This window comes from Elephas maximus, chromosome 24, assembly GCF_024166365.1.
Source record: "Elephas maximus indicus isolate mEleMax1 chromosome 24, mEleMax1 primary haplotype, whole genome shotgun sequence".
Taxonomy (NCBI): domain Eukaryota; kingdom Metazoa; phylum Chordata; class Mammalia; order Proboscidea; family Elephantidae; genus Elephas; species Elephas maximus.
This window is the reverse complement of record NC_064842.1, coordinates 14,331,465-14,356,868: the sequence shown is the minus strand read 5'-3', so window position 1 is coordinate 14,356,868 and position 25,404 is coordinate 14,331,465. Positions and strand designations below refer to the sequence as shown.

At 47.2% G+C, this 25,404-nt stretch overlaps 1 protein-coding gene across 1 annotated transcript in view; it reads right to left on the bottom strand.

Annotated features, from left to right (window-relative positions):
* The window catches only part of CNIH3 (cornichon family AMPA receptor auxiliary protein 3), a 149,088-nt gene that overhangs the window by 49,132 nt on the left and 74,552 nt on the right, over positions 1–25,404 (bottom strand). Inside the window, exons 3-4 of the mRNA XM_049867923.1 lie at positions 22,942–23,010; positions 17,623–17,670 (exon numbers count right to left, since the gene is read on the bottom strand). Of these exons, the coding sequence (XP_049723880.1) occupies positions 17,623–17,670; positions 22,942–23,010 (117 nt within the window). The remainder of the gene's footprint in view (positions 1–17,622; positions 17,671–22,941; positions 23,011–25,404) is intronic.

Genomic DNA, 25,404 nt, shown 5'->3' with positions numbered 1-25,404 from the left:
CAATACATGGAAGGTCAGCTCAATTGGACTGGACCAAAAGCAGAGAAGTTTCCGGGATAAAATGAATGCTTCAAAGGTCAGCGGAGCAAGCGCGGGGGTCTGGGGAACATGGTTTGCGGGGACTTCTAAGTCAATTGGCAAAATAATTCTATTATGAAATCATTCTGCATCCCACTTTGAAATGTGGCGTCTGGGGTCTTAAATGCTAACAAGCGGCCATCTAAGATGGCATCAATTGGTCTCAACTCACCTGGAGCAAAGGAAAATGAAGAACACCAAGGCCACACGACAACTAAGAGCCCAAGAGACAGAAAGGGCCACATGAACCAGAGACCTACATCATCCTGAGACCAGAAGAACTAGTTGGTGCCCGGCCACAATCGATGACTGCCCTGACAGGGAGCACAGCAGAGGACCCCTGAGGGAGCAGGAGATCAGTGGGATACAGACCCCAAATTCTCATAAAAAGACCAAACTTAATGGTCTGACTGAGACTAGAGGAATCCCGGCGGCCATGCTCCCCAGACCTTCTGTTGGCACAGGACAGGAACCATCCCCGAAGACAACTCATCAGACATGAAAGGGACTGGTCAGCGGGTGGGAGAGAGACGCTGATGAAGAGTGAGCTAATTATATCAGGTGGACACTTGAGATTGTGTTGGCAACTCTTGTCTGGAGGGGGGATGGGAGGATAGAGAGAGAGGGAAGCCGGCAAAATTGTCAAGAAAGGAGAGACTGAAAGGGCTGACTCAAGAGGGGGAGAGCAAGTGGGAGTAGGGAGTGAGATGTATGTAAACTTATATGTGACAGACTGATTGGATTTGTAAACGTTCACTTGAAGCTTAATAAAAGTTATTAAAAAAAAAAAACAGTAGATCACCAGGGCTTTCTTCCAAGGCACCTCTGGGTGGACTCAAACCTCCAACCTTTCAGTTAGCAGCCAAAAGTGTTAACCTTTTGCCTCCCAGGAATTCTCGGTCTCCCAACAGTCTCTTGAAATTGAAAAGGTGCCTCTGGTCAAAACATCCTAGATATTTCACCCATCTTGGCCTATTTGTGGCTCGGAGGATGAGAATAAGGACAGAAGGAACAGGAGTCAGACTCCAGGAAAGAGCATGGTGTACGCATGCACATGGGTGTCAGAGGCAAGGCTCTGTGGTTCACAGTGGACCACGTGATGGAGAAATGCTGGGTGTCAGACGATGGTGGCCAAGTGTGCTCTGAAAAATGCAAACGTGTGTAACTGTCCAGAAAAAAGTAGGGAAACATGTTTTAGTCTCCAGTGCATTGAAACATAAGGGCTATTAGAAAGGAGAAGGGCTTGCGAGTCAGAGCTGGACTGAAATTCAGACCCAGCACTTCCTGAGTGACCCCATCTACACCTCACGGGGCCGTTCTAAGACGTAAGTGAAGTCCTGTGGGGAAAGCACCTAGCACAGTTGCCGCAGAGTTAGTTCCATCCATCCATGCATTCAGTCAGTCCTCAAAGCATTACCAAACATGTGCTAAGGATGGAGCGATGAACAGATCCACAGACCTTGCTGTCACCGACTGACTGCTGTACAGCCTGCTGCAGGAAACAAACATTGAACAAATTGTTATATCGTCTGACTTTTCCTTCCCACACCCACTTTCCTTTGAAAACTTAAGACATTGGTGCTTAAAATACTTTATCAATAGCCCAAAACAATGAGTCCATTACTCTTGGTTTTCCCTAACAACTGGCACTGCTGCTAGCAAAAAGCATTTTAAGTGCTACGACGGTGGGTATTAAAGTCTAGATGACACAAGGAAGATTACACAGACCCTCTCCTAAGACGTACTGTTTTCATCGCTTCAGTGAGTTCCTGCTGATGTCATCGGAACCATATATTCCCAGAGGCCAGGAGCCTAAGTGGCTCCTTTATTCGGTGCTCAGGACACCAGTAGCGCTGGTGCTACTTTATGCTGATGTCTTGAGTGGTAACAGCAGTGATGTCACCACCAAAAGGCCACAGTAGCAGGGCTGTTCCAGCTGCGTGTCCCCTGCCCACCTCCTTGTGCTATAATCGGTCATCATTGTCCTCCAGAATCTCATCGCTGCTTTGACCATTTGGCAGATACGGAAAGGGAACAGTATGGTTTTCCTGTCCCTTTAGAACAATGGCGTTTTGCATTTGTATAGCACATTTAACTTATTCAGTGCATTTTCTTGTGGATTGCCTGGTCTTAACCTAATGAAACAAAACTCCATGTGTTTTCTAATTGTCTGTGCCACAGACACAGCTTAGGAATCAGATCCAGTTGCAGCTCTGCTGGAAGAGGACCAATGCCCCAAATTGCTTAAAGAATAACAAATACCACAAAAGTGGCAAATGGAGCGGGCACGAGAGCTCTGCAGTGCAAGCATTCCACGGGGAGAAGATGGGGCTGCAGCATACAAATCAAGTCAGCACAATCCGGGAGCCCACAGGAATTCTCACCCATGCCAAAGGGCTCCCTCTCACCCCGTTGCCCCCCGGCCTTGGCCTACGCTGGTGCCCGGGTTTAATTTTACGGAGGGGAAGTGCAAGTTGAAAAAAGTGAGAGCAGAGATGGGGTAATGCTACCGGGAACAAGAGGCTCTTAGGATTTGGTGACATGGGCACATTTTTTGACCTAGAAACATGACCCAGAAATGTTTCTTGCTTTTTCAGCACTTCTCAGAAGGACAAGAAGGAGCAGCCGGAAGGGTGAGCAATTGGGGGAGCAGAGATTTTACTTCTCACCACAATTCGGAAAAGGAAGTAGCTGGAAGCAAAGCTCCCCCCAAGAAAATCAAGTCAGTCCACGGAAGACTTGCGATGAGTCATCCTGCTGGGGTGACTGTCCCCTCGGAAAGCAGGCACTCGCTCCTTCGGTCCACTTGGGCTCCCACTGGCAAATTACTGCTTTTACTCCAGTGCCATTTAGTAAATAACGGCTCTCTAAATCAGGCCCTGGGGTACTGAGAAGGTGGAAATGCCTCCCCATCCGCATTACTGAAGCCGCTGCACCCTCCAGTCCGTCACTGGCAACCTTGCTGCATGTTAGAATCACCGGGGAGCTTTTTAAAGAAACAATGCCCAGGCCGCACACTGGACCGATTAAATCAGAAACTCTGGGGGTGGGACCCAGGCAACAGCATGCTTCCAGGCTCCCAGGTGATCCCAAGGCACAGCCAAGGTTGAGAAGCATCGGTTCTAGCCACCTCTGTTACAATGCTTGTCTTCCAGGCACATCTTTGATGTGGTGAAAAACAGATGAAATTGTTTACTACAGATTAGTAAATATGCACGAGTAAACCCGCGTGTACCTTGCCTATTGGGTAACCCAGCCCCGTGTAAGGTATCGTGCGCTCAGGGCTCTGAGAGAACTTCAGGTGGGAATTCAAAGAAAAAGCAAGATCTGCTTGAGCTGGACTGAGCGTGTCTCCACAACTAACACATCACACACACATCACACACACACACACACATTTATCCCCCTCAGCACGTAATGTATGACACAGTACCAGTACAGTTACTGTCCAATCAGCCCCACATATATTAGAGCAGAACTGTGCCCCACAGGGTTTTCAATGGCTGATTTCTCAAAAGTAAATCACCAGACCTTTCTTCCAAGTCTCCTCTGGGTGGACTTGAACCTCCAACCTTTTGGTTAGCAGCCACACATTAACCGTTTGCACCACCCAGGGACAAAAGAATAAATTCTGGTTGGCATCCAAGACGTAACTAGCCCGTTGAATGTTCACACATTCTAAGAAGCCATTAAGGCTGACACCTAGGACTCCTTAGCTCCTCCCCCGCCGCCAAACTCCATCACACCCAGCCCTCTCCAGGGACCATTTAATGTCACATCAGCTCCTAGTCTTGCTTCTCCCCCACCCCCACCCCGTATGGCAAACTCCCCCTCCACAACCCCACACAGCCCTTGAAGTTTGCTTGGACACAGCAGCAGCTGTGAGCCCTGCACTGTCTGCTCTGCCAGCTGAATCCCTCCCTGTGACAGACATTTGCAGTTGTCCTCCAGTACCCATCCTCCTTCTCTCTGGGGTCAAATCCTTGATTTTTAGCTGAGCACATGTTGCCTTTGTTGAGTGCCCTCGAGTCAATTCCGACTCATGGCTACCCCATGTGACAGAGTTGAACTGCCCCACAGGGTTTTCTAGGCTGTAATCTTTACGGAGGCAAACCACCAGGCCTTTTTCCCCGCAGAGCTGCTGGGTGGATTCGAACTCCCAACCTTTCAGTTAGCAGCCAAGCGCTTTAACCATTGTGCCACCAGAGCTCCTTGCTGAGCACATAGTCCACCACCCCCCAGATAAAGACTAGATGTGATCATTTGACTAAAACCCAATGAGTTAAGTGAAAGTGACATGTGCACCTTCTGGGTTGTGTCCTTCAAGGAAACGGCCCTTTTCTTCTTCCCTCCTCCATTCTGCTGAGGAAATGAGGTCATGGAGTGAAGTCCTTGTGGACCATGTGAACAGGGAAGCACCTTAATGACGGCAGGACTTAAGAGGCAAGAGGAGCCTGGGTTTCTAACGACCTTGTGAGGCAAAGTCTCACTGCCATTTACCTCCCAGTGAGCACCATCTTGTTCTAGCAAAGTCATCTTGGGTCTTTTTCACTCACAACTGAACCCATAACCCCATACTCTTTCCTGCCTCCAACATGTCTGACAATACCTGGAATCCTCTTTTACATTAGTAAGAGATGAAAGATATTACAAAAACCCAAATTATTTCTGTCAGAATGGTCAATGATTTGGTGACTTCTTATAGTGAAACTGCCCAGAGTGTATAAACTTTTATTACTTAGAAGGTCAGGCTGTGAGAATCTGCTTTGCCCATGGATGCAATAAATGGACCAGCCTACTTTTTCTGGTCCACGCAGTCTGTGGAGACTATAGAAGAGACTGAGTGATCATCACTCTTGGTTATTGGCCCTGAAGAGATTGACCCCTAGTATCAGGGCAAGAGGCTCCATGAAAGGTGTGGAAAATAACCAGCTCCTACAGATAGAAGCAAATGGAAGTAGCAAAGTGTAAAGGAGTGAGCATGGGCCCTGGAGCCAGACCTAGTAGCTGGGTGACCTTAAGCAAGTTATTTACTGTCTGGTGAGGGCGTATAATTCCACCCAACTCACAGGGGTGCTGTGAAGATTCAGTTCCACAGCAGCTGCAGGACCTATCCATCAACCTATTGAACATGAATTTCTCGGGATTGGAGTGACTCAGGAATCTGTATTTTTAATACGCTCTCCAGATGCAAGTTGAGGCCCCGCCAGGTTTGGGAACTGCTCTCGAGGATGCACCCCAAGGTTGCTGATGGTTTCAGGGTTTCTCCCTCCACCACCACGAGGGCTGCTGGACTTCCTCACTTTGTGAAGCTGGTTGTGCCAGCTCTACATTTAATTCAGAGGCTTCAGTCATGTCTTGGGTCAAGGAGATAACCTCGCTGCATATAACCAGGACAGAGCTGGTTGTCGGTTTGTTCCTGGAACCCAGGGCACAGCTCATTCTGGACAGCCTACAAAGCACTTGGCAGTTGGCCTTATTTGCCTGCTAACTGCCAACCTTTCTGGGTTGAAAGCTCTTCTCCCTTCTATCTCACCTTAACAGATTCAATTCTCCAGGCCCCGGGAGCCATCTTGGGAGCTGTATATGAACCACCAGCACATCCACCACCCATTCCAGTCACCAGATATTCCCCATGTTTCTCCATCTTGGCTGCCCATGAGACACACATAGAAAACGTTTTCAAGACACAGCTGAAATGGACCGTTCCCCCAGACCTACGGCAGCAGAACGTCTAGAAGTGGCTCTGAAGCAGATGTATGTTGAAAAATAGCCACAGGTGATTTTGATATGAAACCACCAGTTCCACTAAAGGCAAATACAAAAGAATGGGGGACTCTCAAGGTTTGCCACTTCCTGATTGTATGCTAGTATATGATTTTTCACAACAGAGGCAGCAGAGTTTCACTGAAAATTACGAGTGGCCTTTCTAGGTAATTGATGAGAATTCCTGGGTGTAGAATAGTGAGTGGAGCACAATGTTGAGATGACAGTGCTAGGTAGCTGGCTAGGTTCACTCATCAACTAAGTAACACGCTCCTGCCACTACCCCAAAACATGCAGAGTTCAGATTCACCACAAGGCTCCATTACAGACCACCCCAGGTAGCAGGCCATCAGCGTCTCTCACAAATGGCCAGAATTGTGGAAGGGAAGTCCTTGAATACCTAACGATAGTAAATGAGACCACCTCCTATGATGTTAAGAAGCTCAGATTTCTGTAGAGTTGTCATGTCAAGGGTATGCAGAATACTCACTGAAAGAGCCCTACGGAACTCCCCTCACCCCTGCAGCCCTGCTATGGAGGTTAATATTGCCCAAGCAGGGCCTGCCTCCAGTGAACCTACACGAAAAGAGGCCATTTTTCACTGGAGATCTGCTTATTTTGAAATAACCAAGGATCTTTACCACGACTTTTGCCTGGAACTCCAGAATATAAAGGTATGCAGTCCTGCCCCCAGGCCTAGAAGATGCCAAATTGGTGCAGAGTTGTACCCTGGGAGGGGAGTGGTAATAAAATCCACTCTTAGTAAATGCTACTCACTCACAGTGAAATTGCAGTTGATATGCGGCAGAGATGGGGGAAGCGTTATTCATTTCAACGTGATTCATTCAACTACGTATTGGGCCCTACACCGGCCAAGCCCTATTGATACAACAGTGAGCAAGGAAGGGGTAGGCCCTGTCCCCAGGGAGCTTACTGTTGAGCAGGGTTGTCTGGCTTCCATGACCTCAGATTCTGAGAAAGGGCACTGTGGCCAAGCTGACTGAGCAGCCCAGGACACACTGGTTCTGATGTTATCTCCCTACTCAGTCTACTGGGTCTCAACTTCCCCATCAGAAATGAGGGCTTTGGCTGTATGACATCTAAGGTGCATTTCAGTTCTAACATTTTGTCTCCTGATCATATGCTGACCAGCAACCATCCCTGTCCCACCTTGTGCTAAGCCCTGGGGACTCAAAAATGAGTAAAACCTTGTGTTCCTTCTTTGTGGTGCTCACAAACCAGGGGGAGAGGCAGGGTCCAAAGAGACAATGATGCAGTTCAGTAAGTGCTACAATAGAGATGTAGCCCCCCCAACATCTAAAAGTTATGTTACCATCCTAAGAAATCTACAACATTCCCAAGCCCTTGCATCTTAATCCCCTTCCTACAGCCCTGTGGCAGATTGATAGCACTCATGCTTCCAATTAGGAAGCCCTGGTGTCGCAGTCGTTAACAGCTACTGTGACCTATAGCTGCTAACCAAAAGGTTGGCTCTTTGAATCCACCAACTGCTCCTTGGAAACCCTACGGGGCAGTTCTACTCTGTCCTATCGCTATGAGTTGGAATTGACTCGACAGCAACAGGTTTGCTTTTTCTTTTGTTTTTGTTTACACCTACAATTAACAGCCTCCTGTAGCCATGGCCTCTGCCGTACAAGTTTTTAGTCCCCCTCCCATTCTAACGCTGGGCTTGGCCATGTGCCTGGCTTTCGCCAATAGGACATTCGTAGATTTAATGCAACAGAAGCTTGAAGAGCTTGTGCATTTCCATGTCTTCTCTTGCTTCGCATCTCTATGGCCACCATGACAGCAATCCTGGGGAGAGATGTGGAGCAGAAACAACCCTCCCAGCGGAGGCCAACCTAAAATCTGTCAACAGTCAGCCGACCACCAGACATATGAATGAGACCCTGCCAAGACCAGAACAGTCCAGCCAAGCCCAGCCAAGATCAGTGGAACCTATCAAAGGACCTACAGACAACAATTATAAATGATTGTTGTTTTAAGCTGGTTTACTTTATAATTGTATCAATAGACAACCAGTAAGGATAGAGTCAATCTGTTACGCAGATTCAAGTGAAAAGATCATACGTCAGGAATTTGTGAGTCCCTGTGTGGTGCAAACGGTTAACGCACTCAGCTGCTAACGGAAAGGCTAGAGGTTCAAGTCCACCCAGAGGCACCTCAGAAGAAAGACCTAGTGATCTATTTCCAAAAAATTAGCCACTGAAAACTCTAAGGAGCACAATTCTACTCTGACACACTTGGGGTCGCCACAAGTTGGAATCGGCTGGACAGCAACTGGCTTTAATTATTTATTTTATTGTGCTTTAAAGGAAAGTTTACAGCTCAAGTTATTTGCTCATACAAAAATTTATACTTATATTGTTATGTGACACTAGTTGCAATCCCCACAATGTGACAGCACACTCCCCCTCTCTACCCCGTGTTTCTCGTGTCCATCTATCCAGCTCCTGTCTCTTTCTGCCTTCTCATCCTGCCTCCGGACAGGAGTCTCCCATTTGGTCTCGTGTATCTGCTTGAACTAAGAAGCACGTTCTTCATGAGTATTTTTTTATGTTTTATAGTCCAGTCTAATCTTTGTCTGAAGAGTAGGCTTCAGGAATTGCTTTAGTTCTGGGTTAATGGAGCATCCGGGGGCCATGGCTTCAGGGGTTCCTCTAGTCTCAGTCAGGCCATTAAGTCTGGTCTTTACAAGTGAATTTCAGTTCTGCTCCACACTTTTCTCCCACTCCGTCAGGGATTCTCTGTTGTGTCCCCTGTCAGGGCGGTCATGGGTGGTAATCAGACACCATCTAGTTCTTCTGGTCTCAGGCTGATGGAATCTCTGGTTTATGTGGCCCTTTTGTCTCTCGGGCTCATAATTACCTTGTGTCTTTGGTGTTCATTCTCCTTTGCTCCAGGTGGGTTGGGACCAATTGATGCATCTTAGATGGCCGCTTGCTAGCTCTAAGACCCCAGATGCCACTCTCCAAAGTGGGATGCAGAACATTTTCTTAATAAGCTTTGTTATGCCAAGTGACCTAGATGTCCCCCCAAACCATCGTTCCCAGGCCCCAGCCCCTGTTATTCTGCCCCTTGAAGTGTTTGGTTGTGTTCCAAAAACTTCTTAGCGTTTGGTTTTGTTCAGGCAACTGGTTTTAGATACAAAGAATAGCACTTGGTACTTCAAGTACATAATGGGGCTGCTTCACCCACTGTTCCCCGGGGGGAGGAGTGAAGTGAGGACAGGGCTCCTTAACCAGCTTCTGGTTCAGCAACCTCGTGACAGCACCACTATTAACGCAGCGAGTAAAATGTGCCATCACTCCCTCTGACTAACAAGGAATTTGCCACAGAAAGCATCTGAAAATAAATTATACATGAGACACAGTTTCTGAACTAGTTGAAAGTTTTGTTCCAGTGTATTTTTACTTTCCTTTAAACAACCCCTCCAGGGGTGAACCACCCTACCGAAAAGTTAAATGGAACTAGAAAAGGGCCTTAAAGGAATCCACTTGGCCCATCAATGGTGAGCCAAGCGTATTATAGGGCCCCTGAGGCCCTATGCGGCTATTGGTATTGGTATCTTCCCTTTAAACCAGTTAAGCAGTGTTACTCAGGGGGTGTGTTTCAAAGAGAACCAACAATTTCCCCCATTATGTAGTGATTAAAAATATAGACTCTGGTCAGGACTTGATTTCAATTCAAATCCCAGATCAATCACATATGAGATCGGAGACCCTGGGGTATGTATTTAATCTCTCAAAGCCTCAATTTCCTCATCCGTTTAGTGGGACTATGAATAATGCCTACTTCTTAGGGTTGTTGTGGGGTTAAAAGAGTTAATACATTTAAATGCACTTAGTAGCCACTCAAGAACTGTAAGCAGCTCTTGTCACAGGAAATCCCCAAAGGAACAGAGAACTCTGATCTGGAAAACTTCTTGGAGTTGAGAAGGGCCTCTCAAAGGCATTTCACATATCTGCCTCACCTCTGAGTTTATGAGTCCCTCTTCACTCTGTGATGTCTCTCAATTAAAACATACCATCCCCCCAGAGCCCTGCAGGAAGGACGGCAATAACAGCTAAAAAGACTCGAAATCAAATCAATCCCTTGTGGCAGGGAGTGCCAGTAATTAGAGAAAAGGCACCATCTTCTCCATTCTTCCCAGTAGTTAAATTATGCAGCAAAGTGACACTGATCTTTCTCTAGGTTCTGGCATATAAATGTATCTAATAGCCTTCTCTGAGGTCAGAGAAATTGGGACAGGGCTTGAAAAGTCTATTTGTAAATTTGGAGAGCCAGCAGAACTGTGGCTCTGGGACACAGAATAAAACCACTTTTTTAAAAAAAATGACATGTTTTCTGCACCAGCTAGCAATTGCCATAATTATGCTGCATAACAGATCACTCCAAAAGTCAGTGGCCAACAACAACAATCACTCCACTTGTTCACAAGTCTGCAGGTTGGCTGGCAGTACCCTGATTTACGGGGCTGAGCTCTGAGCTCCAGGTGGGTTCAGGGCTGGTCCCCTATGCCTCCCATCCTTCTTGCACCAGCAGGTTAGCCCCGTGGTAAATACCAACTGCTCTTTTTTTATTTTTAAATTGGGGGGAAATATACATAAGAAAACATATGCCATCTCAACAACTTTTATATGTACAATTCAGTGACATTGATTACATTCTTCAAGTTGTGAAACCATTCCCGCTGTCTTTTTCCAAAGCGTTCCATGGCCATTACATATCAATGTCCCTAAGCAAAAACTCCCCTCTTCCCCTCCCTCTCACCCCTGGTAACCTAACCACTCACAATCCTCGGTTTCTATATTTTGCTTATTTCACGTAGGTGAGATCATACAGTATTTGTCCTTTATGATGGCCTTACTTCGCTCAGCATCATGTTTTCTAGGTTCATCCATGTTGTGGCATGTATCAGGACTTCATTCCTCTCGATGGCTGAGTAATATTCCAGTGTACGTTTATACCACATTTTGTTATCCACTCATCTCTTGACGGACAGACAGTTCAGGTGTTTCCACATTTTAGCTGCAGGGAAAGGTGGCGTACAGGTCTCTGCTTGCATTCCTGCCTCCACATCCAAGGACTCCTAAGGCCTCGGCTTAAAACTCGCACCTTGGATTCCTGTCCACATTCCACCGGGCAGATCCAGTCACGTGGACTAGCCCACTACGGGGGGGGGGGGAGGGAAACGAGCTCGGCTTCCAGCAGGAGAATTGCAAAATCACGTGGCAAAGGTCATGGGTACAGGCAGGAAGCCCCATGCAGAAGAGTCCTGCACTTGGTTTAATAACGCTCTGCTATCACTTAAAATTCTTACATTTTTAACAAAGGGACACTCATTTTCTTTTTCACTGGGCCGTGCAAATTGGGCCAGTCCTGGGCACAGTGGAGGATGAAGAATTGAGAACAATAATGCGAATTTCACAATGAACAAAACTGACTCTTCACTGTGAAAGCATTGTACCCATTCCCCTCCCCCCAAGCCCTGCTTTCAGAACTGTATCAGGGAATTTCGGCAATGGAGTCAGGCTTCTACTAACAGATTCATGTTATGTCAAGACTCCTCTCCAAGACAGTGTGTGGATCTGCGAAGCATAACGGGGGGAGGGCCGTGGTAACATGGTGCCTTATCACCTCTGCGTTCATTATTAATTCTGGAGCACCCGCCCCTCCCAGCATCCTGGTGGTGGCTATTGTTGTTGTTAGCTGCCACCAACTTGGCCCCCAGCTCATGGTGACTCCATGCACAACAGAACAAAATACTGCCCAATCCTGGGCCGTCCCCATGACCAGTTACAGATCAGACTGTTATGGTCCATTTGTGATCCATAGGGTTTTCACTGGCTGATTTCAGAAGTAGATTGTAGGCCTTTCTTCCTAGTCTATCTTAGTCTGGAAGCTCTGCTGAAACCTGTTCAGAATCATTGTTGTGTTGTGGTGTGCCATGGAGTCAATTCCGACCCATGGTGACCCTGTATGATAGAGCAGAACTGCCCCATAGGGTCTCCTAGGCTGCAATCTTTACGGGAGTGAATCCCCAGGTCTTTTCTCCCATGGAGCTACTGGTAAGTTCAAACCGCTGACCTTTCAGTTAGCAGCCCAGTGCTTAAGCACTGCACCATCAGGACTCCTCGGAGTGGGGTCAGCCCCTGGTGGGGGTGCATGGGCCAGGGCTTGCCAGGTGTGGGGCAGTGGGGGTGGGTGGGCCAGGGCTTGCCAGGTGTGGCGCGGTGGGAGTAGGCTAACCCATCCAACAGATAGACCCTCACCACAGACTGCTCTGCCCACAGGGCATCATAGCAACACACAAACCACCCCTGACAGAACCATGGTGGCTCTGCATGAGCGGCATTGGCTGGTCCAGGTTATACCACCCCAATGAACTCAACTTTCCTCACTCTATCCACTCATCCTCCTCCATCTCCCTCACTCTATCTACTCATCCTCCTCCACCTCCTTCACCCTGTCTCCACTCATCCTCCGCCACCACATCCCAGTGCGGCTGAACGGCTGGCCACTCACTAGCGCTTTCTGCAATCACAAATGTCAGACAACTGTAGATTGGACAGGCTGGGAAAATCAGGCAAGGCCTCGAGAATCACAGAATTCCAGAACAGAAGAGACACCCCAAAACCACGCGACGTGGCGCCCCTCTCAATCTAGTTCAGTCTAACTTGAAACCATCTCAGATATATAGTTGCCTAACTGCAGAAGTCCTCTTTAAAGTGTTCAAAAGCAACGATATCATTAGGAGGACTAAGGTGAGCCTGACCCGAGCCATGGTGTTTTCAGTCATCTCATATGCATGCGAAAGCTGGACAACGAACAAGGATGACCGAGGACTAATTGATGCCTTTGCATTGTGTTGTTGGCGAAGAATATTGAATATCCCATGAACTGCCAGAAGAACAAACAAATCTGCCTTGGAAGAAGTACAGCCAGAGTGTTCCTTGGAAGTGAGGATGGCAAGACTTCATCTCACATACTTTGGACATGTTATCTGGAGGGACCAGTCCCTGGAGAAGGACATCATGCTTGGTAAGAGGGTCATTGAAAGAGAAGAAGACCCTCGAGGAGATAGAATGACACAGTGGCTGCAACAATGAGCTCAAACATGGTAACAACTGTGAGGATGGTGCAGGGCTGGGCAGTGTTTCATTCTGTTGTACACAGGGTTGCTATTAGTCGGAAGCGACTCAACAGCACCTAAAAACAACAACTAGGTTGAAAGGATATGAACATTCCACAGCCCATGAGGGCAACCAATTCCAAGGCTTAACAACTGCCACTCATGAGGAAAGTTTCTCTTTGTTCTCATACCTATTTCTTGGGCTCTAATTTAACCTCATTTCCTCTAAATGTCCCTGAAAAATGATGATGCAACAAGATGCCCCTGGTCAGTCTTCTACCCTCAGGACCCCATATGTACTTGGAAGCAGGCATCAAACCAGTCTGTGTTCCATGCTGCTTTCAGCTCCCCAGCCTGTGTTTGAGAGCCAGCCCACCGGGCCCACGACATGCTCCAGGGCAAAGAGGAGCACAGGAAGGAAGTGGCTCCTGCCATGAAAAATGGATCATAAACACAAGTCAACACAAGAGTCCTACAGTTCAGACAATTACCCAAAGAACACATTTTCTGATAATTACAGGGCTAAAAATGGATCCACTTTGAAAATCCTTTCCTTTCTCCCGAGAAAGCTGAGGAGGTGGTTTACTAACAATCAGCTGCTGAGATGCCTCACATTCTGGGGTGTTCAGGAGACTAGTTCCAAGAAATTTCTTGGAAGGTACAGTTCCCAGAAAGTGGTGATGCTAACAGACCCATTGACCCTCACCACCATCCCCAACATACCAGTCTGGCTTGGGAATCAAAACTCAAAGTTCTTTCAGAATGAGAGAAGAAGAGAGGAGGCCTAGGCCTGTCACATCTCATGAGGCTGCTCTGCCAACAAATGGCACTTGCCTAAGAAAATGGAAGGAGGCTTTAAGGAGGACGCCTCCAGCGAAGAATTACCTCAGCCTGATTCAGCACAAAGAGTCCTTAAACCTACCGCCATCAAGTCGTTTCCAAGTCATAGCAGCCCTACAGGACAGAGTAGGGCTCCCCCATAGGGTCCACAAGGAGCAGCTGGTAGATTCGAACTGCCCACCTTTTGGTTAGCAGCAGACCTCTTAACCACTGCGTTACCAGGGCTCCAAGAGTGTGCTCAGGGATGTTATAAGGAATTTTAGGCAGAAGTTAATAATAATAAAGGAGCCCTGGTGGTACAGCAGTTAAGCACTCAGCTGCTAAGCAAAAGGTCGGAGGTTCGAACCCATCAGCTGCTCCTTGAAAGAAAGATGTGGCAGTCTACTTCTGTAAAGATTTGTTGTTGTTGTTGCTGTTGTTGTGTGCCATCGAGTCAATTACAACTCACAATGACCCTATAGGACAGAGCAGAACTGCTCCACAGAGTTTCCAAGGCTGTAATCTTTATGGAAGCTGACTGCCACATCTTTCTCCTGTGGGGAAGCTGGTAGGTTCAAACCACCAACCTTTCAGTTAGCAGCCAAGTGCCTAATCTCTGCACCACTAAGACTCCTCCATAAAGATTACACCCTTGGAAACCCTATGGGGCAGTTCTACTCTGTCCTATAGGATCGCCATGAGTCCAAATTGACTCAATGGCAACAGGATTTTTAAAAAATAATAATATTAATAATGTTTAATATATATCGAGCACTTACAAGCTAGATACACAGGTATTAGCTTACTTAATTTTCACAACTCTAAAAAAAAAAATGAGGGGGTACTGTTATTATTACCCCCAATTTCGGGGCACACTGGGGCACAAGCTGTGGGTTATACAACTAATAAAGGCAGAGGCAGGGTTTGGAAGCAGCAGACACTGGCAAGCTTCACCACCACCCTGCCTCACTGCTCTAGTCAGGGAACCAGGACTGCTAAGAGCAGGCGTCCATACACGCTGCAACGTACACGCTGCAGATAGGACAGAGAGCATAAACAGAATTGAAGGGAATGGGGTAGGAGGAACCATAGGTTAGAGACATTCCATGTCAATACTGAGTACAATATAGACTTAAAAACAACTTGAAAAGACAAATCTGATACAAGTAGTAAATGTAGTAAGATAAATACATTTGTCGTATGTCATGGACAATACTGGATTGAAGAAATAAACAAAGATATTGACTATCCAGTATTGCCAACAGGAGGATTCAGATGACAAATGTGTCGGGAAGTTAGCACGTGTCCGTTCGTTCACTTCATAAACGCTGACTGTACGCCATCAACAGGCAGCATGCCCTTATTTGTTCTATGTCACTGGACATGACAGTGAACAGACTAAAGCTGCAGTCCTGCCACAGCTTACATGTTCCTGGGAGTAGACAGCCTTAAGTGTCCAGCACGTAAGTGGGTCCTTGAACATACAGAGAATACTAAGTTAAGTGAAAGAACACTTAAGGTACAGCAAGGCCTCCACGCCAGACCCTCAGAAGAGCCAGTCATTTGAAATTACATTCAGAAAGAAATCATGCCAACATCAGCAAAAAGTACTATAGGTACCCAAAACCAAAAACCCAAACCCACTGCCGTCAAGTCGATTCCAACTCATAGCAACCCTATAGGACAGAGTAGAACTGCCCCACAGTTTCAAGGGGTGCCTGGTGGATACAAACTGCTGGCCTTTGGTTTGGCAACGGTAGCTCTTAGCCACTAGGCCACTGCATGAAAACAGCAGCAAAGAACTAACAGAGGCAAATGTTAAAAGAACAGATGTGCTTGCAGGGAGTGGACTGTGACAGGAAGAAGGTTCCACAAGGAAATAAAGCGCTAGGCTTATTTCTGCCTCAAGTTTACTAAGGGGTGCTAGTCACCCCAGTGCAGCCCCTGGGGGAGCTAGAAAACCGTTCAGCTGTAGAAGTGTATGAACGCACACAATTATAACATCTCAAAGTCTTGAGGTCAGTGTTTCACCTCCTTTGATGTCTAGCTTCAACTTGCCTCCCAGGAACTCCAGATGGTACATTACCTGTTGCTGTCCAGTTGATTCCGACTCATAGGACCCTACAGGACAGAAAAGAACTTTCCCACAGGGTTTCCAAGGTTGTAAATTTTTATGGAAGCAGACTGCCACATCTTTCTCTCTCAGAGCTGCTGGTGGATTCTAACCATCAACCTTGTGATTAGCAGCTAAGCACTTTAACCACTGTGCCACCGGGGCTCCTGATGGCACATTAACCAAAAAAAAAAAAAAAACCCATTAAGGATGGCAAAAAAACGGAGTTTGAAAGACAAACCTATGATTTAGTTTTGATCCAGTTCTATCCCACTTATGTGTGGAGTCTTAAAGAACAAACCAGGGCCTGTGGAAGAGACGGCTGGAGTGGGTTACGTGTCTACGGTACTATCTGAGAAAACAGTTTATAAATTCATGAATTCCCCTTAATGTCAAGAGCTATCTATCAGCTTCTTAGTCTTGCTTTGTTCCCTGGATCACCAGCATTTTCACAGGCAAGTCTCATCCGAGCACGCTTTCCTGCTGTGAAATCCAACACGTGGAATTTTAACCCCCCTGGGTTTCTCAGAAAACATTAAAGGACAAGTCATTAGCTAGAAAATACATATATAATCAGTTCTTGATTAAGCTTTCTCTCCAAATGAAAGGTATTGTTGTTGAAATATAGAAAAAAAAAAAAAAAAGGTCCAAAGTTTGCAAAAATTCTCTTCTATCGATGTTAGCATAGTATATAGTTTCACTCATAAGCACATAGGGCTCAAAAATCTCCTTTTGCATGGTTTATTTCCATCATAAATTGTTGTTTGTATTTTCTACAATGTGTAAAAACCCACAGGCTAAAAAACAGGAATACTTTATACATTTTACAAATAAAGATGTAAATGCTCAAAATAAATAGATAATAAATAAAATTTTTTTTAAACCTCCTTTGCACTGACACGGGTTTCCTGTCGCCTGTAGCCCACCGCTCTGTACAGAAGTTAGGGACGTCCTTTGGCTAAAGGCTATGCAGCTGCTTATTGTACCTATAAGTTGCTATTCTCTACACTTTGCCCCAAAAGCACACTCTTCCCTGACCGCAAAGTGACAGGCTGGCGTCCCTGCCACAGGGGTCCCCCAGCCCTGTCACAGAGTTGTGCCAAATACCAAGCTCCAGCCGCACATGCACACATGAACATGCGTGCAGGCGTGTGCTTCCTGAATGGGCTCAGAGCAGCTGTGACCCACGGCTGTTCAGAGCAACTCTTCGAAGGGCTCTGCTCCCCCTTTAATACCACCTTCCCCTCCCACTCCTCCAACGCCCCCAATGTGCTGCCAACCAAACTGCAAAGCCGAGTGACAGGCTGGAACCTCAAAGAAAACCCAGTGTCCAGTTCAAAGCATCCCTAAGTGAAGAGGGAGTGCATCTGAGCCCAGCACCAGAAGGAACAAAGAGGGTGAGGTCACATCAGCTGTGAAGCATCCATCACCACGCGAAGATGAAAAACCTCTAAACCCAACCAAAGGGCACTTGCAGATACCCGGTGCTGCCTGATGCTTTGATTCATGGCCACCCTTTTAATTAGCTCCTCTTGTCTCTGGAGGTTTCCAAAGAGCCGACCCCTCACTTCCACTCCCACGCCCCGCCACCATTCGCCTTCCCGGGGAGACAGCGCTGGAGCAGGCACTAGGGCTCGCCAACCACTTTTGACTGTGACCACCCTCACCCCCATCAGGAGCTCTTACTGACCTTTCGCAGAAGGAAGCAGATACGTTCAATGTTCCTCAGCCGTTCCCTCTATCAGGGGTGCACAAGAGAGAAAGGAGAGAGAGGTTAGGGATTTCCCTGAAAGAGTGTGAGACTCCCCCATGTTCAGCCACCGGTGGAGGGGGCAGAACCCACCAGAGGCCCCTCCCAGCCACATGGCCACACACTCCTACCCAGGGCTTTTCCCTCCACCTTGTCATAGTCTTTTGTGGTCACAGAACTCTCCAGAGCACACAGTGGGCTCAGCTTTCCTCTCAGCTGTCTGGGCCCTCTGGGCCTGGAGCCCAGTGTAAGTTTCCGTACTTCTGTCTACAGGCAGTCTCTCAGCCTCCATGTACAGGCGTTGCGGTTGTTTTGGCTACTATAGAGCCAGCCCTGGCTTATGGTGACCCCATGCACAACAGAACCAAACGCTGCCCAGTCCTGCACCATTGCCATGACTGATTGCAGATTGGACCATGATAATCCATAGGGTTTTCACTGGCTGATTCTTGAAAATAGATTGCCAGGCCTTTCTTCCTAGTTCACTTAGTCTAAAAACTCCAGGGAAATCTGTTCAGCATCTGTCTTGGTTATCTAGAGCTGCTATAACAGAAAACCACAAGTGGATGGTTTTAACAAAGAGAAATTTATTCTCTCACAGTTTAGGAGGCTAGAAGTCCATATTCAGGGTGCCAGCTCTAAGTGAAGGCTTTCTCTGTTGGCTCTGGGGGAAGGTCCTTGTCATCAATCTCCCCCTGGTCTAGGAGCTTTTCAGTGAAGGAACTCTGGGTCCAAAGGACATGCTCTGCTCCTGGCACTGCTTTCTTATTGCTATGAGGTCTCCCATCTCTCTTCTCTCATTTGTATCTCGGAAGAGACTGACTTAAGACACAACCTAATCCTGCAGACTGAGTCCTGCCTCATTAACATAACTGCCTCTAATCCTGCCTCATTAACAACACATAGGAAAATCACATCAGATGACAAAATGGTGGACAATCACACAATACTGGGAATCATGGCCTAGCCAAGTTGACACACATTTTGGGGGGGACACAATTCAATCCATAACAGCATCATAGCAACAAGCAAGCCTCCACAGACAGGCGGTGGCTGGCCATGAAGTGCATTGGCTGGAAATCGAACCCCGGTCTCCTTCATGGAAGGCAAGAGCTCTACCACCGAACCACCCTAAGATGGTCAAACTCTAGCATTGGCCCCATGTGTTCACCAAACTTCCTGAAGCCCCTAGTCGCCCTCCCAGGAGGACTTCTCATCTGGGTCTCAGAGAACATTATGTGCCCTGATTAGTGTCTCAGGAAGACAAGTTCTCTGCCTGATGGCTTGGTTTTATTTTTCTTAAAATAAGTGTTTCTGGAGGAAGCGCTCTACCCGCTAAATTAGACACCAAGAGTCGCCTCGGGCCAAGACTTTTCAAAAAGGCCAAGTCCGTCTCCAGAGTCTGGCTGGCTGCCAAGTGAAGCTGCTTTGTGGCTGGGCAGGAGCTGACGTTCACATCTCCGGCAAATGATGTTGCCTTCCTTCCCCTGCAATGACTCTCACGGTCCCCAAAGCCACGCTGAACACAGCTGTGGTACCACCAGTGCTTCACTATCCAGGCAGTTCAGTTGCCATAGCTTTCATGGTAATGTGATGCCTCCTGAATCTGAAGAGGACAGGTGGCTGAGACACTTCAATTTCCCTAACTGAATCACAAATACAGTGATTTCCAAGCATCTTTGAAGCCCTGAGGAAACAGCCCACATCAGGACAAATCAGTGTCCACGTGGCTAGGAAGACAGATTGCATCCTTCTCAACACATGTACATGGCACACACATGCACACACAAGCATACAAACACGTGCACGCACACACACACATGCATACAAACATGTGCAAGCACACACACAAGAAGCACACACATGCATACAAACACGTGTAGGCACACACACACAAGAAGCATACACATGCACACACACACAGAGCTGAGGCTGCCTAACTGGAGGGTAACAAAAACAGGTGCGAAATAGCAGGCATGAAGGAGGGAGGGACAGGGCACACGCTGGCTCCGTCACTGGTGGGCCAGATCACTCTCAAGGACAACATCTCCCATTGCTTTAAAGTGAGACAGAACACCCAGGTGGTAAAGAGACAGGGACAGGGTTAACCCAAGAAACAAGCGGCAACACTGAGCAGCCCTCTTCCTCCGAAGGGGGTTCACCCAGCAGGTCCAACAATATTTGGAGCTTTAGGGGATCTTGGATCTAAAGAGCCGCAGGCCTCACTCATGTCCATTTAGAAAGGCAGCACAGCAACAGGCAATTGTTTTCAGTGCAAGTCCTCCCCGGGCCGACTTATCACCCAGGGAAGAGGCTCCTCAAGCCACCTGAGCCTGACACGCTGCTCCAGGGCTCTGCAGAGGCCGAGAGCTTGAAGACGCCTCAAGTGAGGCCTCCAAACACACCTAACTTCCTTCCAGGGGCTAACATCCTAAGAACTGGGGAGATATGTCTAAAAGTCTCCCATTTAGGGTTTTTATGTCATCTTATATTTATATTATTATTATTTTTAATCCCAGATGAGTTCTTTCCCCAGAGGCATCAAGGAGCTTTACTGTGTCCATGAAAAATGTCTGGGTGCCACAGACATTAATTAATTAATTAATTAGTTAACTAATTAAAGGTATAGCTCAGAAGTAAAAACAGAGCTGAGCTCCAGCTCCTATGCTATATTGCTACAAGCTTCACCCTTCTGTGTTCATTCACTCTTCCACCAGCCTATGTATCGACTGAGAGCCTACTCTTTGCAGCTTCTGTTCTTGCACTGCCCCTCTACAGTAGCTCCTCATGGAGCTTATAAGAGCCATACCCGTTGCTGTTGAGTCGACTCCGAGACTCATAGCAACCCTATAAGACAGAGCAGACCTGCCCCATAGAGTTTCCAAGGAGCGCCTGGTGGATTCGAACTGCCAACCTCTTGCTTAGCAGCTGTAGCTCTTAACCACTATGCCACCAGGGTTTCCAGGGACTTGCCATAGTGAGATGGAAACTAGCTCCACAAAAATGTCTCATGGTTACACCAATCCCCTGTAATCCAGGGTGGAATTCTTGTGATAGGATAAGTGGCAGGACCAATTTCTCCCCCAGCATTTACCCTGGGACCATACAAGAAATTGCTGGACGTTCTAAGTGGCCTGCTTTCCAACTTGAGCCTACAGTTGGGATGAGGGAAAACAGACCCTTGACTTCCCCAGCATTCCAAAAGGGAAGCTCTCTCTTGGCCTTCAACAGCTTTGTGTACGTGGTAGATATTGACGAGCCAGGTGGGCTGTGTTGGCACCAAATGCAAAAACATCCAGAGAGAAACGAGATCTGGGGTGAAACCCTCTCAGGCCTAACAGATCCAAGTTATCAAAGGTAAGTGGTGAGGGGGAAGGATGGAAACGAAATGGATTTTAATAATTGTAAGTTTCACAAAGTGTCATAGATTTTCACGTGGATCTTAGAGATCCTTTCAACTTGCAACAAAGAGTTGGCTCCATCTCATTGGATCAAAGAATATAATGTGAAACGGGGCCTTAAGCATTATCGAATCAAGCCTCTTAAAGAGACAACCCAGAGTATGTGGTTAAGAACACGGGCTTTGAAGACAGGCAGACCTGGCTTCAAATCGTGACTTCACCACTCATGAGCTACGAGTCCCTGGACAAGAGACTCAGTTGTGTAGTCTGTAAGTTGGGTTAATGATGCCTGTCTGGCAGAGCTGTAAGGATTATAGATTTTGTATATAAAGTTCCTTGTTGTTGTTGTTGCTAGTTGCCATCAAGTCAATTCTGACTCATGGCCACCCCATATGTGCAGAATAGAATTGCTCCATAGAGCTTTCAAGGCTGTGATCTTTGGGAAGCAGACTGCCAGGCCTGTCTTCCAAGGTGCCTTTGGGTGAGTTTAAACCACCAACCTTTCGGCTGCTAGTTGAGCGTTTGATCGTTTGCACCACTCAAGAACTCCATAAAGTTCCAAGCACGCAGTAAAATCTCCAAAAATTACAACTCTAATAATAACCCTAACCTCCTACTTTTAGAGAGGGGTGCATAGGTCTGGTCCCACACAGTAGTCTTTTGTTACCTCCACAAGAGCATATCCTTCCTCAGGGGGGCTATACCTAAAGAAGACTGGGTCTCTTTGTCCCTATTACTAAAGGGTGATACCATAAGACTTCCAGGTTAAGATGACAGCCATGCTAGTAGAGGTTGGCGTTCTCTCTACAACATCCTACTGAAAATACCAGCAAAGCTATTCAAACAGACAAAAATTTGCCTTTGCTCTGGAAACCGTGACCTAGAAGGAACTTCAGCTAAACACAGGACCAGTGGGTTTGGCTTGAGAAACACGCTCACACGAACTGTGCATCCTCAGCCCTGAACCTAGAGTGCCAGCCTGGAACACGTTTACAAAAGGCTCTGTCCACATGCATGGCTGATGTCTGGCTCTGAGACATGGGTTGTTCTGACCAGAGAAACAGGCAGCCAACACCCAGCCTCACCCAACGGAGACTATGTCCTCCTTCTCTTCCTGCATCCAGGACTCTCCTTCTACATCCTTTCACAGCTCCCAATTAGAGGCAAAGCCTGGGCAGGGGCAGGGCAGCAGAAAAGTACCGAGCGGTGAGTTCTGACCACTTATTCCACGTTGCCTCTTTAAGAGACGTGATTGGGGATGAGCATGACGGAGCACTAGGGTTCTGTGGGCAGTGAGCGCTGGGCAGGTGGTCTTCCACGTACTGAAGTCTGGACCAAGACAACCAGGTGCATCTGAGTCCTCCATGGGAGGTGAGCTGCCCACAGGACCACAGAGCCACCCAAGATGAATGCACACTGAGCACTGGACATTGAGCAGATGAACACATGCAGGGCCAGGGTCTTTGTACATCAACCCTCCCTCCTAGTCTCCATCTGAGAAAGCCCGGCACCCAAGTACAGGGTGGGCAGGGCCACTAATGAGCTCACCAGCCCTGCAAACATGTGAGCAAACATGGGGCCACTCTCCTTGGTCAAGGATGAGTAGTTGAGAAACACCAACACAAGGCCTTGAGGACTCAGCCTGGCAGCCCCTTCCCACCTGGGTCATTGGGACTTTTCACTCTTGACTTGCAAGATATCTCAAGACCAAGAAGAAGAAGTCTTCTCAAGCCGGGTATGGGGTCATGATCATGTTTTTTCCTTTACTCCTCCTACTCATCGACATCCTCGCCCTCCTTCCCAGGCCCTGGGTGGCCTGTGGTGACATCACCCTTCCCATCCCAGCACCCACACTTACCGCATGAACAGGGTTGCACTGGTCTATGGGACTCTTAAAATCCGTCCTTAACTCATCAAAGGCGATTATCTGCAATGCAATATGCAGGATGAGATATTAGTGCAAAGATGAGGCAATATACCCCATCCAAAGCTTCCCGCAGATCTGCTTCAAAACAACAGAGGCCAGCGGAAGAGGGCATAGACCAAACGAAGCTGGCCAGGAGTGGTCACTGTTGAAGCTGGTGAGAGGCACATGGAGTTGATTATACTATCCTGTCTACTTTTGTGTGAGCTCAAACATGTCGAAAATAAAGTTTTTTAAGACCCCTGTGCCTTTCAAAGATATAGAGAAAGCCTATTGTGATAATAACCAGCTGGGGTTTAGATACAGGCACAAAAAATTTTAAATTTCCAACCAGCAATTTTGGCTCTTCTCCTTATAGAAAGGGCAGTTTTACTTCTTATTTTTGTTCCTTCTGGCAGAGATGCCGAGTGGCAGTAAAATGGACAGAAGCCAGGCAAAAGAAAGGTTAAAAAAAAACAAAGAAAGTAGAGTTAACAATAGTAATAATAAATAACCTGATCACTCAGTCTGTGAGTGTCACAGAGACGCTCAGCTGCCCAACAACCACTGCGCAGCAGCTCAGCCCATTGGACTTTGGCCTAACGTTCATCCTGGAAAGAGATCCACAGCTCTATGAGAGCAACAGTTTCCCCATTTGGGGGAGAATATTGAAGGTGATCTTCTCCAGTCACAGAATAAGCGATGACACGTCCACAGAGAGAACTAACGGAGGTATGAAGGTTCCCAAGCCCACCCCTCACCCCAGCCACCCTGTCCCCAGAAGGGTTGGGTGGCGGACAAGGTGGTATCTGGCCACCTCTCTTAGAGGGTGGAGGCCTTGGGTACCATCAACATGTCTCTCCTGGGCTGCGTGTAAATGAACATAACCAATTCCTCCCACTAAGGCACATCCCAGGGGTCCCTGACCACGTGGCAGAATTGCTGAAGGAAGCCATGAAGCCAGCACATCCTCCCCCCACCAAAGAGACTCCATTCCAGCAACCCAGGGCTGGAGAGTAAGTACCAAGTGAGGGAAAACAACTGACATCCCTCTACAAAGTAAGTGTCATTGTAAAGCAGTCATATGTCATCCTGATTTCAGTACTCCTCAGAGTCAGAGGAAAACTCTAGCATAACTTGTATTCAATGGACACATTTCTATGTCATGCTTCGCCAGGTAGGTCACTATCCAGCTGGGACTTGAACACCCTAGACACGGAAAACTCACCACTTGCTGAGGATGCTCATGCCATTTCTGGGCACCTCGAATTAACGCACCACCTTCCCTTGTTGAATGAATGTATGCTTCCCTGCAGCCTCCACCCACAGCCAGCTAACTACAGCCCACCAGCCAAGTATGGCCTGGATTTGGTTTTTATATTTCTAAATGGTTGAAAAAATCAAAAGAATACTATTCATGAGGTGTAAAAATTGTATGAAATTTAAATTTCAGGGTCCATAAAAAAAGTTTTATTAGAATGCAGCCACATTCTCTCATTTACACACCGTCTATAGCTGGTTTCAGACAACAGCAACATTGAGTAGCTGCGATAGAGACCGTATGGCCTGCAAAGCCCAAGATGTTTACTACCTGCCCTGCCTCCTTTTTTCCCCAGAAAAAAGAATGTGCCAATCCCCGGTCTAGTAGTCCTTTATTTACCTTTTAGAGCTGCATTCTCCAATATGGCGGCCACTAGCTGCGTGCGGCCATTGAAATTTTCATTGAAATTAATTAAACTTAAAAAATCAATTCCTAGCTGCCACGCGTGTGCTCAAAACCCACGTGCATCTAGGAGCTATTAGGCAACACAGACGTAAAACATTTCCACCATTGCAGAAATTTCCATTGAACGGAGCTGCTTTAGAAGCACATAGGATGGATCAAGCCACTCTTCTACAGGAAAACCCTTTAAATGTTCTCAGCTTTCATGACCCCACCAGGTCCTTCTTCTTCAAGCTAAATCACTACAACTGTTGTTTATATAAACTGATGCTAGGTCTCCTTGTCATCCTGATTGTCCTTCACGGACATTGCTGTTTACAAATGTGAATCCTAAAGTGTGATTGTCAGAACCGAACATCATGGTGGAAATCAGCCGGCACAGAGGGTAAGACCATCACTCACCTCCTTTGTTCTCTAACCTATGTCTCTGTTGATACAATCTAATAGAATTAGCTTCTTTGTGCCCATACCACATTCCTAGCTTCATGGTAAACTGGCATTGCCTAAAAGCCCTGGTGTTCTTTCATGTGCTTTAGTTAAGCTCAGTCAACCTTACTTTGCCTGGGTATTGATAGACATGGGGCCTAGGAGCAGGAACTCAGCATTTATCCCTATTAATTCCTCCCCACTCGGTTTGGTCCATTGGTCCAATGTGCTGAGACATGAGCTATCTCCCAATTACAAATCCTAATAAG